The sequence below is a fragment of the Oncorhynchus mykiss genome, chromosome 5, assembly GCF_013265735.2.
Source record: "Oncorhynchus mykiss isolate Arlee chromosome 5, USDA_OmykA_1.1, whole genome shotgun sequence".
In the NCBI taxonomy this organism is placed as follows: domain Eukaryota; kingdom Metazoa; phylum Chordata; class Actinopteri; order Salmoniformes; family Salmonidae; genus Oncorhynchus; species Oncorhynchus mykiss.
Window position 1 is genome coordinate 86,107,903 of NC_048569.1, and position 15,412 is coordinate 86,123,314.

The window sequence follows — 15,412 nt, forward strand, 5'->3', positions numbered from 1 at the left end:
AGGCAATAATTCACAAATTATCACACACACAGTCATTTACATTTTGCTTGACAACCTGGACTCAGGGGTAGATGTAACATAGTAAACATAAATCTGTCTCCCTCCATTTAGGTGGGCCTAGCCCTGTCACAGATGCCATGGTTGTCCTTAGTTTAAAGATGGACAAAACACCTGTCTCTGGATTACATCTGTTTAGCTATCATTCTCCATCCATCCACCCAACCATTCATCCCACTGATTTCAAAAACTCAGTCCTCCAGGAAATGGAGAGCAACACTTATGCAGTTCTACTAAGCAATATGTATATTTTTAAAGTCGCGTTAGACAGGATTACCTACACGTTATTAAGGCACATGAAAGTTCACGTTGTAGAAGGCATTTCTGGCCAAAAACTCAATTTGATTAAAAAAAAAAAAAAAAAGATTAGGCTCTCGTGTGAAGTAGTGACCCGCGACATACTGTACACCTAGTTTCCTGAAACGGGTCACAAATAGCTAAAATCAGGCCTTCATGGTTGAATTGCTGCAAAGAAACCACAACTAAAGGACACCAATAAGAAGAAGAGACTTGCTTGGCCCAAGAAACACGAGCAATGGATATTAGACCGGCAGAAATCTGTCCTTTGGTCTGAGGAGTCCAAATTTGAGATTTTTGGTTCCAACTGGCATGTCTTTGTGAGACGCAGAGTAGGTGAAAGGACGATCTCCGCAGATGTGGTTCCCACCGTGAAGCATGGAGGAGGAAGGTGTGATGGTGCTTTGCTGGGGACACTGATTTAGTTAGATTTTACGGCACACTTAACCAGTATGCTTACCACAGCATTCTGCAGCGATATACCATCCCATCTGGTTTGCACTTAGTGGGACTATCATTTTTTTCAACAGGACAATGACCCAACACACCTCCAGGCTGTGTAAGGGCTATTTGACCAAGAAGGAGAGTGATGGAGTGCAGCATCAGATGACCTGGCCTCCACAATCACCGACCTCATCCCAGTTCAGATGGTTTGGGATGAGTTGGAGCGCAGAGGGAAGGAAAAGCAGCCAACAGGTGCTCAGCATATGTGGGAACTCCAAGACTGTAGGAAAAGCATTCCAGGTGAAGCTGTTTGAGAGAATGGCAAGAGTGTGTAAAGCTGTCATCAAGGCAAAGGGTGACTACTTTGAAGAATCTCAAATATATTTTGATTTGTTTAACACCTTTTTGGTTACTACATGACTCCATATGTGCTATTTCATAGTTTTGATGTTTTCACTAGTATTCGACAATGTAGAAAATAGTAAAAAAAACTTGAAAAAAAACTTGAATGAGTAGGTGTGTCCAAACTTTTGACTGGTACTGTACGTGACCCGTTTCAGGACGCTAGGCATATGGTCACGTCACTACTTCACAGGAGGCATTTGATGTTTATCAAAATGTGTCTTTTTTGGCCAGAAATGCATAATGTTAGATAGCATTTGGTGTAGGGGGACAAAATACTTTTATGCACAATGGCGCACGTGCAGCTGGTTTGGGTTCTGTGTTTTATACAGTAGATTTGTTCTGTGTGCGCTATTGCATGGTGGCTAGCTATGACAATTCGTTTGTAGCGCTAGTAGTATTGTATGGGTTGGGTTAATTAATACACATTGTTTAGTAAGCTCAAACCATTAAAATTGTAGCAACCAGGAAATGACAGAGCGATTTATGTACAATACATCTAACAAAGAGCCAAATGTAAGATCCTCCAGTATTTCAAATGCTCTAATAGACTGATCTTAATCATACGATAACCAAGTCACTTTAACTTTGTGTACAGGTGTATGTGTAGGTTTTACAGGTGTTTGTGTAGGTTGTAAAGGTTTTTGTGTAGGTTGTACAATGCTGTAAGTAGTATTTACCTGGACATGAAGTTGATTCCACCTATTGGTAGGTTGTTCCACCTACAGGTCATACTGTCCAGATCCCCACTGGTCACACAGCTGATATCAATGACCGGATCTAAAACACACAGATAATCTACATCAAATAAATACATTTCCAGGCCTCCCACAGTGGTCTAGGGCACTGCATCGCAGTGCTAGCTGTGCCACCAGAGACTCTGGGTTCGCGCCCAGGCTCTGTCGCAGCCGGCCGCGACCGGGAGGTCCGTGGGGCGACGCACAATTGGCCTAGCGTCGTCCAGGTTAGGGAGGGTTTGGCCGGTAGGGATATCCTACCGGCCAAAAGGGATATCCTTGTCTCGTAGCCGGGCGCAGGGCACGCTAACCAGGTAGCCAGGTGCACGGTGTTTCCTCCGACACATTGGTGCGGCTGGCTTCCGGGTTGGATGCGTGCTGTGTTAAGAAGCAGTGCGGCTTGGTTGGGTTGTGTTTCGGAGGACGCATAGCTTTCGACCTTCGTCTCTCCCAAGCCCGTACGGGAGTTGTAGCGATGAGACAAGATAGTAACTACTAACAATACCACAAAATTGGGGAGAAAGTGGTGTAAAAAAACAAAATAAATAAAAAAATTCCTGAGGTCTAACCCTAACCCAATCCAAACAACCATCCACCCCAGCACACCTTTAATGTAGATCGTTGAGTAGTGGTAGTTACAGCTATACATCTCCCCAAAAGGCTGGCAGCAATGCAGGGTGTCAGACAGTCTCTGCTCTGATGGTCGAACCGTTATCTTACTGACACGGTCGTTGACTGCAGCGTACTGGCTCTTAGGAAGGCGGTCACGGGAGTTCAGAATCCAGACCATGGTGCTGGCGTTCACCCGGAGGTCATTGCACACGCAATAGACGGTCACGCTGTCTCCAAAGCTAGCCACCACTCTCTCAGGGAGATATGTCACATCTGAAACAAAGCAAAGTGAACTCAGTCAGAAAAACTGTATAACAGGCTAATAGCCACATCACATAAAACCTTCAAACTTTTCTAAACTTTATTAGGGTAATGTCAAAAGTAAGTCAAGCCATTGTTTATTAGGGAAAATTCGAGGTGGAAATTTTATCGCAGCAAACATAACATTACAGTTGGAACTAGTGGTTAACTGCCTGTTCAGGGGCAGAGCGACAGATTTGTACATTGTCAGCTCGGGGACTTGAACTTGCAACCTTCCGGTTACTAGTCCAACGCTCTAACCACTAGGCTACCCTGCCACCCCATATATGGCATATATGGCAGGGTCTACAGACAATCACGGACTACAAAAGGAAAACCAGCCACGTGGTGGACACCAACGTCTTGCTTCCAGACAAACTAAACACCTTCTTCGCCCACTTTGAGGATAACACAGCGCCACCGACGCGGCCCGCTACCAAGGACTGTGGGCTCTCCTTCTCTGTGGCCGACGTGAGTAAGACATTTAAGTGTGCAAACCCTTGCAAAGCTGCTGGCCTAGACGGCATCCCTAGCCTCATCCTCAGAGCATGCGCAGACCAGCTGGCTGGTGTGTTTACAGACCTATTCAATCTCTCACTATCACACTCTGATGTCCCCACATGCTTCAAGATGGCCAGCATTGTTCCTGTACCTAAGAAAGCAAAGGGATCTGAAATTAATGACTATCACCCCGTACCACTCACTTCTGTCATCATGAAGTGCTTTGAGAGACTAGTCAAGGATCATATCAACTCTACCTTACCTGTCGCCCTAGACCCACTTCAATTTGCTTACCGCCCCAATAGGTCAACAGACGATGCAATCGCCATCACACTGCCCTATCCAATCTGCACAAGAAGAATACCTACGTAAGAATGCGGTTCATTGACTATATCTCAGCATTCAACACCATAGTACCCTCCAAGTTCATCATTAAGCTCGAGGCCATGGGTCTTGACACCGCTTGTACTCCCATGACTGCGTAGTCAAGCACACCTCCTACTCAAATCATCAAGTTTGCAGACGACACAACAGAAGTAGGCTTGATTACCAACAATGACGAGACAGCCTACAGGGAGGAGGTGAGGGCTCTGGGAGTGTGGTGCCAGGAAAATAACCTCTCGCTCAACGTCAACAAAACAAAGGAGATGATCATGGACTTCAGGAAACAGCAGAGGGAGCACCCCCCCCCCATCCACATCAACGGGACCGCATTGGACAAGGTGGAAAGCTTCACATTTCTCAGTGTACACATCACTGACAAACTGAAATGGTCCAACCAAACAGATCGTGGTAAAGAAGGCACAACAGTGCCTCGTCGATCTCAGGAGGCTGAAGCATTGTAGCTTGGCACCTAAAACCCTCACAAAAGCTTACCGACGCACAATTGAGAGCATCCTGTCGGGCTGTATCACCGCCTAGTACGGCAACTGCACCGCCCACAACCACAAGGCTCTCCAGAGGGTGGTGCGGTCTGCCCAACGCATCACTGGGGGCAAACTATCTGCTACTTTCAGAACTACTCATTCAAGTGTTTTTATTTTGACCATTTTCTACATTGTAAAATTTTAACTATTGACTATTGACTTTAACTATAGTGAAGACATCAAAACTATGAAATAACACATAAGGAGTCATACACATAAGTAACCAAAAAAAGTGTTAAACCAATCAAAACATATTTTATATTTGAGATTCTTCAAATAGCCACCCTTTGCCTTAATGACAGCTTTGTACACTCTTCCAGTTTAACATTTATTTTTTGTTTGTTTATGGAGGTACACAAAATCAAATCTATTGACTGAAAGCTAAAAGGGCCATAGCCTATGTGATTAGTTGCATGTAATGATCTTGCTCTTAGCAATGAGACCTCTCAAGTGTAATAAAGAGAGGACATGAAAGAAAGGAGTGAGTGAGTGAGTGAAAACATCCTGGAGCCTCTCCAGGCTCTGCGTGTGTGTACGTGTGTGTCTGTATATGTTTGTCTTGACCAATATAAAATATAATTACAGTTGAAGTCGGAAGTTTACATACACCTTAGCCAAATACATTTCAACTCAGTTTCACAATTCCTGACATTTAATCCTATTAGAAATTCCCTGTCGTTGGTCAGTTATCATCACTACTTGATTTTAAGAATTTGAAATGTCAGAATAATAGGAGAGAGAAAGATTTAAGCTTATTTCTTTCATCAAGTTCCCAGTGGGTAAGAAGTTAACATGCACTCAATTAGTATTTGGTAGCATTGCCTTTAAATGGTTTGATTTGTGTCAAACATTTCAGGTAGCCTTCCACAAGCTTTTGGCCCATTCCTCCTGACAGAGCTGCTGTAACTGAGTCAGGTTTGTAGGCCTCCTTGCTCGCATGCTCTTTTTCAGTTATGCCCACAAATTTTCTATCGCATTGAGGTCAGGGCGTTGTGATGACTTTGTTGTCTTTAAGCCATTTTGTCACAACTTTGGAAGTATACTTGGGGTCATTGTCCATTTGGAAGACCCATTTGCGACCAAGCTTCAACTTCCTGACTGATGTCTTGAGATGTTGCTTCAATATATCCACATCATTTTCCTCCCTCATGATGCCATCTATTTTGTGAAGTGCACCAGTCCCTCCTGCAGGAAAGCACCAACACAACATGATGCTGCCACCCCCATGCTTCACGGTTGGGATGGTGTTCTTCGACTTGCAAGCCTCCCCCTTTTTCCTCCAAACATAAAGGTGCTCATTATGGCCAAACAGTTCTATTTTGTTTTCATCAAACCAGAATACATTTCTCCAAAAAGTACGATCTTTGTCCCCATGTGCAGTTGCAAACCGTAGTCTGGCTTTTTTTAAATGGCGGTTTTGGAGCAGTGGCTTCTTCCTTGCTGAGCGGCCTTTCAGGTTATGTCGATATAGGCCTTGTTTTACTGTGGATATAAATACTGTTGTAGCTGTTTCTTCCAGCATCTTCACAAGGTACTTTGCTTTTCACAAGTATATTAATCTCTAGGAGACAGAACGCGTCTCCTTCCTGAGCGGTATGACGGCTGTGTGGTCCAATGGTGGTTATACTTGCCTACTATTCTTTGTACAGATGAACGTGGTACCTTCAGGCATTTGGAAATTGCTCCCAAGCATGAACCAGACTTGTGGAGGCCTACAATTTTTTTCCTGAGGTCTTGGCTGAGTTCTTTTTATTTTCCATAATGTCAAGCAAAGAGTTAAGGTAGGCCTTGAAATACATCCACAGGAACACCTCCAATTGACTCAAATGATGTCAATTAGCCTATCAGAAGCTTCTAAAGCCATGACATCATTTTCTGGAATTTTCCAAGCTGTTTAAAGGCACAGTCAACTGAGTGTTTGTAAACTTCTGACCCACTGGAATTGTGATACAGTGAATTATAAGTCAAATAATCTGTCTGTAAACAATTGTTGGTAAAATGACTTGTGTCATGCATGAAGTAGATGTCCTAACCGACTTGCCAAAACTATAGTTTGTTAACAAGAAATTTGTGTAGTGGTTGAAAAACAAGTTTTAAATGTCTCCAAGCTAAGTGTATGGAAACGTTCCACTTCAACTGTATATTTCCATTGTCCTGGCTCTTCTGTGTGTTTTTTCAATAATCACTTCTACACTGGGGCAGAATCCATCAGTGGTCCCCATCTTTCATTATGTGTGTGTGTTTTCAATAATCACTTCTACACTGGGGCAGAATCCCTCAGTGGTCCCCATCTTTCATTATGTGTGTGTGTTTTCAATAATCACTTCTACACTGGGGCAGAATCCATCAGTGGTCCCCATCTTTCATTATGTGTGTGTGTTTTCAATAATCACTTCTACACTGGGGCAGAATCCATCAGTGGTCCCCATCTTTCATTATGTGTGTGTGTTTTCAATAATCACTTCTACACTGGGGCAGAATCCCTCAGTGGTCCCCATCTTTCATTATGTGTGTGTGTTTTCAATAATCACTTCTACACTGGGGCAGAATCCATCAGTGGTCCCCATCTTTCATTATGTGTGTGTGTTTTCAATAATCACTTCTACACTGGGGCAGAATCCCTCAGTGGTCCCCATCTTTCATTCTGTGTCTTTGTCCTTTATGAAGAGCCTTCATCATGTGAGTCAGAGAGGGCTGACAGATTAATCTACAGCTCTGCAGTAAAGCTATAGGAGGAGAGGTTGGACATAAACAGACAACCTCCGAAAACCAACTCTCTGCATGAGTCATCACAGAGAGGGAGAGAGGGACAGAGAGAGAGAGAGAGAGAGAGAGAGAGAGATGGGAGGGAGAGAGAGGGTGAGAGAGACAAAGGGGAGAATAAGCTAATAAACTCATCTACTGGGTGAAATTCCACAGTGTGCATCACAGCAGCAAGATTTGTGACCTTTTGCCACGAGAAAAGGGCAACTAGTGAAGAACACCCACCATTGTAAATACAACCCATATTTATTTATTTTCCCTTTTGTACTTGAACTATTTGCACATCTTTACAACACTGTATATAGATATAATATCACATTTGAAATGTCTTTATTATTTTGGAAATTCTGTGAGTGTAAAGTTTAGTGTTCATTTGTATTGTTTATTATCTTGGTAATGTTAAAGAAAGTGAAGTAGATAATCAACAATAAAAATTAATAAAGCGCTTAAATTAAATATGTAATAATTAAATATGTGAGAGTGAGTGTGAGAGAGAGCGAGATCAACTAGACTAAAATTTTATTTTGATGAAGATAATAATATAATCCCCACCTTCATATTCCAAATCTAATATTGTCTTTATTAATCCATCCAGCTCCCTAATTGCCACCTTGATCCTGTCCCCATATTTGACATTACATCCGACAACCTGAGACAACTTCACAATTTCCAAAACAAATATGTTGGCCAAGTTACCCAATGTATACTGTATCGGCTGCAAGTGTATGTAATGCATATTTCTGAATCATCGCGTCTCTAACAGTACAGTATGCAGCAGTTACAGACCCATCCCAGTCTCCTCATCCAGGGGTTCCAAACCAAATATGTTTGCTAAGTTACCCAATTTCCCAAATAGGTTTGCTAACTTAGCAAACCTATTTGGGTAATTGGGTAAATTAGCAAACATATTTGGGAAATTGGGTAACTTAGCAAACATATTTGGGTAAGTTACACAATGTATACAGTATTGACTGCATGGAAATGCAATGCATATCTATGAATCCTCAAGTCTCTAACAGTGTAGTATGCAGCAGGTACAGACCCATCCCAGTCTCCCCATATGTGTGTGTTTGTGTGGGCAAAATCTATCAACCACAGATGATTTATGACAGTGTGCTAGGAAAATAGCTTCTCCTTTCTCTGTTGCTCATTGTGAAAAAAACTGATTTCAGTCTTGGGGGTGTGGTTCAATGTGGCAGTTACTGAAGCTTGTCCCACATGAGCCACCATAGGAACAGAGCCAGAATTACTTCTGAACTAATCTAAGATAACTCAAAAGAAGGCTGTAATTTTTCCGTATGTTTTTGCAGAGGTTTTAGTCATGCAGTTTTACATCCAGCTAAAGTGTTTTTCCATAGGAAAACAGTATTTTTCACACCGGGTGCCTTTCCTTCGCTGGGCAGGCCGTTTGGGAACTTTTAGGCTAAATTAGAATATACCCGCTTCTCCAGGCACCACTACACCACTGCATAGGGCAGTCACACACAGCATGGTGTTAAATTCCATAAACTTATAATAAGCCAGTAGGTCCCAATAACAATACAAAAACACAACCATTAAGCATTACCCAATCTAAATTCAACTATCAGTTCTAATTTAAACATATTTTTCTTCTCTATGCTGCCTGATCTACTTTGCCTGCGCGCATGACAGACAGTCGTTGATCGGAGCACATCTCCGGAGTCACCGGAGGAGCACTTATTAATCCTGCAGTAAAAATTCATTTCGGCCAGCAGGCCAAACGAACGACTAAAATGAACGAGTTACTCAGAAAAACAAATCATGAGTAAAAAGAGTTGTTCAAAAATAACTAATCATTGGCAAACTGCACATAACTAAAGCATATGTGTACATTGCTGTGTAACCAGAGGTTTTATTGTGCAGGTATACAGTATGTGAGGGGACTTTATCTGACTATATTTAATGTGTGTAAGTAGGGCAAGGCAGAGGTCTTACTGTGCAGGCAGAAGTCAAGCGAGTATGATAAGTTAACTCTGTGTTTATGGTGTGTTTCTGTGCAGACAGAGAGAGAGAGGTCTCACTTTCCAGACGGATACGATGTTGCTGGCTCCAGTCACTCCACAGGTGAGGCAGAGCAGGGTGGTGAGACCGGATCTGGAGAGTATATTGCAGACCAGGCCTCAGTCCAGTCAGAGACACCCACTGGGCTCCAGACACGTTCACGTGCTGGAACAGAGGAATAGGGGAGAGAAACACAAGATGTCATACAGAAGTTACTCCATCTGCAAAATGCAGTGTCAACATGGATTGACAATTTGACACAAATACAAAATGGCATTGTGATGACTGAGAACATAACTGAAAATGATATCTACATCTAAGAAAACCATGAGTGGCATTAAGACTCAACATCCTCTATCCGCTAGGTGTTTGCTCTTGTTCTCTGTTGAATTATTATTGGCTTTAGCTTTATTTTCTTTAAGACCTGTACTTAGATGTTGTGTTTGCTTGGAGGCCAGTGTGTTCTTACCAGCCAGTTGGGGTGAGAGGTACTTTGGGAGGTATTGTATCGGACCTCATAGCTCAGTTGGACAGGGCTGGCATGGGGCTGTGGGTCGCTCCAGCTCAGAATCAACTCTCCCTCTGTGGTCTGGGTGTGTGTTAGGTTCAGTGGTGGGCTTGGTTTCCCTGTACAACACAAGCAAATCATAATCATCTTCATCATCCTCCAAACTATGAAACACCATTATCGTCGTCATTATGGGCAGCAGGTTGCCTAGTGGTTAGAGGCAGGTAGCCAAGTGGTTAGAGAGGGGGCGGCAGGTTGCCTAGTGGTTAGAGAGGGGGTGGCAGGTAGCCAAGTGGTTAGAGAGGGGGTGGCAGGTAGCCAAGTGGTTAGAGAGGGGGTGGCAGGTAGCCAAGTGGTTAGAGAGGGGGTGGCAGGTTGCCTAGTGGTTAGAGAGGGGGTGGCAGGTAGCCAAGTGGTTAGAGAGGGGGTGGCAGGTTGCCTAGTGGTTAGAGAGGGGGTGGCAGGTAGCCAAGTGGTTAGAGAGGGGGTGGCAGGTTGCCTAGTGGTTAGAGAGGGGGTGGCAGGTAGCCAAGTGGTTAGAGAGGGGGTGGCAGGTAGCCAAGTGGTTAGAGAGGGGGTGGCAGGTAGCTTAGTGGTTAGAGGCAGGTAGCCAAGTGATTAGAGAGGGGGCGGCAGGTTGCCTAGTGGTTAGAGAGGTGGTGGCAGGTAGCCTAGAATTTGTTCTTAACTGACTTGCCTAGTTAAATAAAAGGTAAACAAAATAAATTATTAATAATCGTCATCATGGCATCCAATGTCGGATCTTAATTTGACCAGTATTTTGTAGCAACATGATTTGAAAGTTTAGTCCGTAATGTTGCTTGATCGGTGGTTAGGCTATTAGCTGGACAAAAGTAGGCTACATGAAAAGTGCAATACTGTTAATACACTGAACTAAAATATAAACGCAACATATAAAGTGTTAGTCCTAGTTTCAAGAGCTGAAATAAAAGATCACAGAAATGTTCCATATGGACAAAAAGCTTATTTCACTCAAATTTCATGCACACATTTGTTTATATCCGTTAGTGAGCATTTCTCCTTTGCCAAGATAATTCATCCAATTGACAGGTGGGATTAAACAGGTGCACCTGGGGACAATAAAAGGCTACCCTAAACTGTGCAGTTTTATCACACAACACAATTCCAAAGGTCTCAAGTTGAGGGAACGTGCAATTGGCATGCTGCCTGTAGGAATGTCCACCAGAGCTGTTGCCAGAGACGTGAATGTTAATTTCTCTACCATAAGCCGCCTCCAATGTCATTTTAGAGAATTTGGTAGTACGTCCAACCGCCCTCACAACCGCAGACCACGTGTGTCGGTGTCATGTGGGCGAGCGGTTTACTGATATCAACGTTTTGAACAGAGTGCCCCATAGTGGTGGTGGGGTTAGGTTACAGGCAGGCATAAGCTACAGACAACGAACACGAGTGCATTTTATCGATGGCAATTTAAATGCGCAGAGATACCGTGACGAGATCCTGAGGCCCTTTGCTGTGTCATTCATCCGCCGCCATCACCTCATGTTTCAGCATGATAATACACCGCTCCTTTTAGCAAGGATCTGCACGCAATTCCAGGAAGCTGAACATCTCCCAGTTCTACCATGGGCTGCATAATCTCCAGTTGTCTCCCATTGGGATGCTCTGGATCGACCTGCACGACAGCATGTTCCAGTTCCTGCCAATATCCAGCAACTTCGCACAGCCATTAAAGAGGAGTGGGACAACATTCTACAGGCCACAAACAGCCTGATCAACTCTATACAAAAGAGATGTGCTGCACTGCAAGAGGAAAATGGTGGTCACACCAGATACTGACTGGTTTTCTGATACAGGTCCCTACTTTTTTTTTTAAAAATGTAAAGGTATCTGTCATGTGAAATCAATAGATCAGGGCCTAATGATTTTATTTCAATTGACTGATTTCCTTATATGAACTGTAACTCAGGAAAATCTAAAAATTGTTGCATGTTACGTTTCTATTTTTGTTCAGTATATAACCGTGTGTTTGTGCAGGATTTCATCAAGCTCATCTGCATTTCCAGCACAGGAACATTCTCATTAACAAACAAGTGATATCTGTATTTCTACACTGCAGAGACAATAGTCTCAGGCACATACAGTACTGTAACAGCCATTGGTGACACATTGATTGTCCCTAATAACTGCATTGGTTATAGACTCAAACAGGCTTCATACAGGGCAGCCAAATGATGAAATGAGCAGAAACATATATGAGATGACAGGCTCAGTGGTGTATGAACATGATATAATAACGTCTATCTGAAAGACAGCATCTCGACTTTAGTGGTCCATTGGCTTCTTACTGAATACCGATCAATAAGGCCAAGCTCCTCATGTCAGGAAAATCAATACCTGTCACACCCTGACCTTAGAGAGCCTGTTAATTTCTCTATTTGGTTAGGTCAGGGTGTGATTTGGGTGGGCATTCTAGTTCTCTATTTCTTTGTTGGCCGGGTATGGTTCCCAATCCAGAGGCGTCTATCGCTCTCTGATTGGGAATCATACTTAGGCAGCCTGTTTTCCACCCGAGTTTGTGGGATCTTGTTTTTGCACAGTAGCTGTATAGCCCTGCAGAACTTTACGTTCTTGTATATTTTGTTGTTTTGCCAGTGTTTCAGCATTAAATATCATGAACACTTTCCACGCTGCGCTTTGGTCTCATTCATTCAACGGACGTAACAATACCTCAATTTAATTCAAATAACTGAAAATGCAACCCAGTACCAAGGCAGAGTAGAAGACACCCTTTCGCAATTTCTTCCTGGAATTTTAACATATATTACAGTATTTGACAGTGAGATGCATCTTCCTGGTATTTAAAATGCTTTGTTCATTTTGAGGTTCGTGTTTACCAGTGATTGACTTGACAGGGGCGTTATTTGTAACCCATCTTATAAAACAGAAAAGTGTGATAATTATAGGGCTGTCCCCGACAAAAACAATATCTTAGTCAACCGAAAGTCATCTGTTCTTTCGACCAATTGATTGGTCGAAATGTTTCAACGTGTATTTTTCCATATAGAGATACACCCTATGTGTTTGAATAAAAATTATATGCATTGAGCTTGTCTGATGCTTTAAGCTTATGGTTTGATGAAGTAAGACAAACATCTCAAGAGGTGGCCAGAGATCTAGATAACCGGAAGAAAAAAACCTGACCCAATTATTTTCCTCCCGCTCCTGCTAGCTTTCGCAGATTCTGCCATTACTCTCTTGAAGTTGCCGGTAATAGGCTACATGAGGAGTCGGCAACCTTTCTCGGTTGACGGTGCGTATGTCAGAGCAAAAATTAAGCCATGAGGTCAAAGGAATTGTCTATAGAGCTCAGAGATAGGATTGTGTTGAAGCACAGATCTGGAGAAGGAAAAAAAGAATAATTCTGCAGCATTTAAGATAACCAAGAACACAGTGGCCTCCATTATTAAATGGAAGAAGTTTGGAACCACCAAGACTCTTCCTCGAGCTGGCCGCCCGGCTAAACTGAGCAATCGGGGGAGAAGGGCCTTGGTCAGGGAGGTGACCAAGTGTGCTAAAATCTTCCTAGAAGTCAGAGGATGTACAAAGCATGTCAAAACACTGAATTTTGGCCCTTTAGCAAGTATAAAAATTCATATTCATATAAAAAAAATCTGACCTATAATAATGTTCCATGTGATCTAAATTAAATGACACTTCAATTAATTTAAGGCTTTTAAAACTCAATATTTGCACAATTTCTACTTGCATCAAACCAATGTTCCATTGACCAACAAGGCCGCAAAGAGCTTAGATTGAGCAAACAAGGTATGCGTTTCCCATCAGTGGAGAGATCTCCAGCTCATCACCATGGTTCCTGGGACCAGAGTAAACACTAATCTTGGCCTGCCTGGAAGTCCCAAAGGGCAGCTGGTATCAGACCTACTGAAGCTGCCCGTTACACTCACTATACTGTACAAGTGTGTATGTGGTCTTTAAGCCTAAACAAATAACTCCCCAGTTTCCTCATGGTACAAATGGCTCCCTAGATACCGCTAGCCTACATAATAAACAGTGCCAGCTCGCCAGGCAGCACGCTGGTACTTGGTAAAATGTTAAGTGATATGCATTGACCTCAGAATATGAAGACCAGATAGATAAGCCATTAAAGCAATTGACATCCTCTAACATCTTCAGAAGAGAGGTTGAGAGGGAGATCAGGTACATTCACACTCCTTACAGAGACGCTGAGACGTCCTTGGAGGGACGCTGAGCATCACCAGGGGACCTGCTGTGGTGTTGGACACATTGGCTGTCACCACGACGATACTGCTGACCACATGGAGAGCAACAGAACAGGTGATGGAATCCTCTCCCACACAGTCAGTCCCATGTGTGGAGTTAACCTCAATGTCAGGCAGTGTTCTGAAATAGACAAGACATTTATGCACTTCGCCAGATGAGGACATGGACTGCTTCACCCATATGTACCACGTTTAGCCCTGTGTCCTAAACCCAGCTTAAATAAATATGCTTTCAGTCAGTAAAGATAAGAGGCTAGTGTAGTTTGCTAATCATAGACTAAGCACAGGTCAGGTTGCAACCTAGCCTGGTCCCAGATCTGTTTGTGCTATCAACTCCTTGTCATGCCATGTTTGAAAGGATCACAAACATCTAGGACCAGGCTAGGTGCAATCCACATGAAAGTAATGAAAACAACAAGTAAAAACACCATTGTGATATTTTGCCTAATTATTTGCAAAATATGCGATGGGCCAAAAGGCCAATTATCACAGTCTCAGCCTGCTCCATACGCTCTGCCAGTCACATTGCATGCACAGACAGGCACGGACACACACCTCAGACCCCCACCTGAGCTCTTACTGCCTCAGGCACATCTTTGAGCCAACACTAGACAAGAATAACAAACAGGATGGGAGAGGAGAGGACAAACTCTAGACAATAGCAGCAGGTTGAATTGAAATGGATACTCACGTTAAGTGCTGCAAGCTAAGTGCCACTGACCCAGGAATGGAGGTGTCTGAGGAAGTGGCTGGGTGCTTTAGATCACATATTACATTATCCCAGGTCTCATCAACACGGCACAGGATGTCCCAACAGGTGGCTGGAGAGAAGTTCATTTAGCATATTAGCATCAACACAGGCACATACTCGGTCTGTTTGGTCACTGTAAACCCTAATATACGAACTCACCAACCCCACGCAAAGCACACACACAGCTGAATAAACCCACAACTAATTAGGACAGTCATAGCAAGCCCTGGAACATATTCTGAAAAAGGAGCCCTAGAATCTGGCCAACGTCATTGTTTATCATCCATTCCCCCTCTTACTCACACTTAGCACCTCAGGTCTACCTGAGCTGAATCACCATGTCATTGGAGAAGAAAACGTAACACCCACTCACACCATTTTACCTCTGCACAGTTATTGTCAACGATTCATGAGACCGTTTTCAAAACGTCCCCTCTTTAAATGCCAGAGCCACCGGCTGTGTGTAGCGTCATCTAATATCCATCGATTAGCATTAGCACACGTCAGAGGCTACCACCAAGCTATCGATCTCATGAATAAATCCTTCACCCTGAGCCTTTGCTTCCTGTTGTTAAAACACACATATTCACGGATGCACACACAGATCTTTAGTTTGTGTTACCACCTCCCACTTCCACCGCCACCTCCAAACAGAGAAGAACACCACACTCAAGTGCACAGAGGCCATCTTATCACTCCAGTTAATTGGCCCCTATTCAATTGAATGAGCCTCAATGTTCTCTTCCTCAGTGCAGTTAAGTGGTCACAGGCTGTTTTATTACGCACCATTCAGAGAAATGAAAACA

At 43.3% G+C, this 15,412-nt stretch overlaps 1 protein-coding gene across 2 annotated transcripts in view; it reads right to left on the bottom strand.

Moving 5' to 3' along the window:
* The window catches only part of LOC110524724 (leptin receptor), an 87,259-nt gene that overhangs the window by 20,710 nt on the left and 51,137 nt on the right, over window positions 1-15,412 (bottom strand). For both annotated transcript variants that reach the window (XM_021604608.2, XM_021604607.2), the window contains exons 5-10: window positions 14,547-14,676; window positions 13,792-13,976; window positions 9,531-9,688; window positions 9,082-9,226; window positions 2,544-2,822; window positions 1,881-1,980 (exon numbers count right to left, since the gene is read on the bottom strand). In XM_021604608.2, the coding sequence (XP_021460283.2) occupies window positions 1,881-1,980; window positions 2,544-2,822; window positions 9,082-9,226; window positions 9,531-9,688; window positions 13,792-13,976; window positions 14,547-14,676 (997 nt within the window). The remainder of the gene's footprint in view (window positions 1-1,880; window positions 1,981-2,543; window positions 2,823-9,081; window positions 9,227-9,530; window positions 9,689-13,791; window positions 13,977-14,546; window positions 14,677-15,412) is intronic.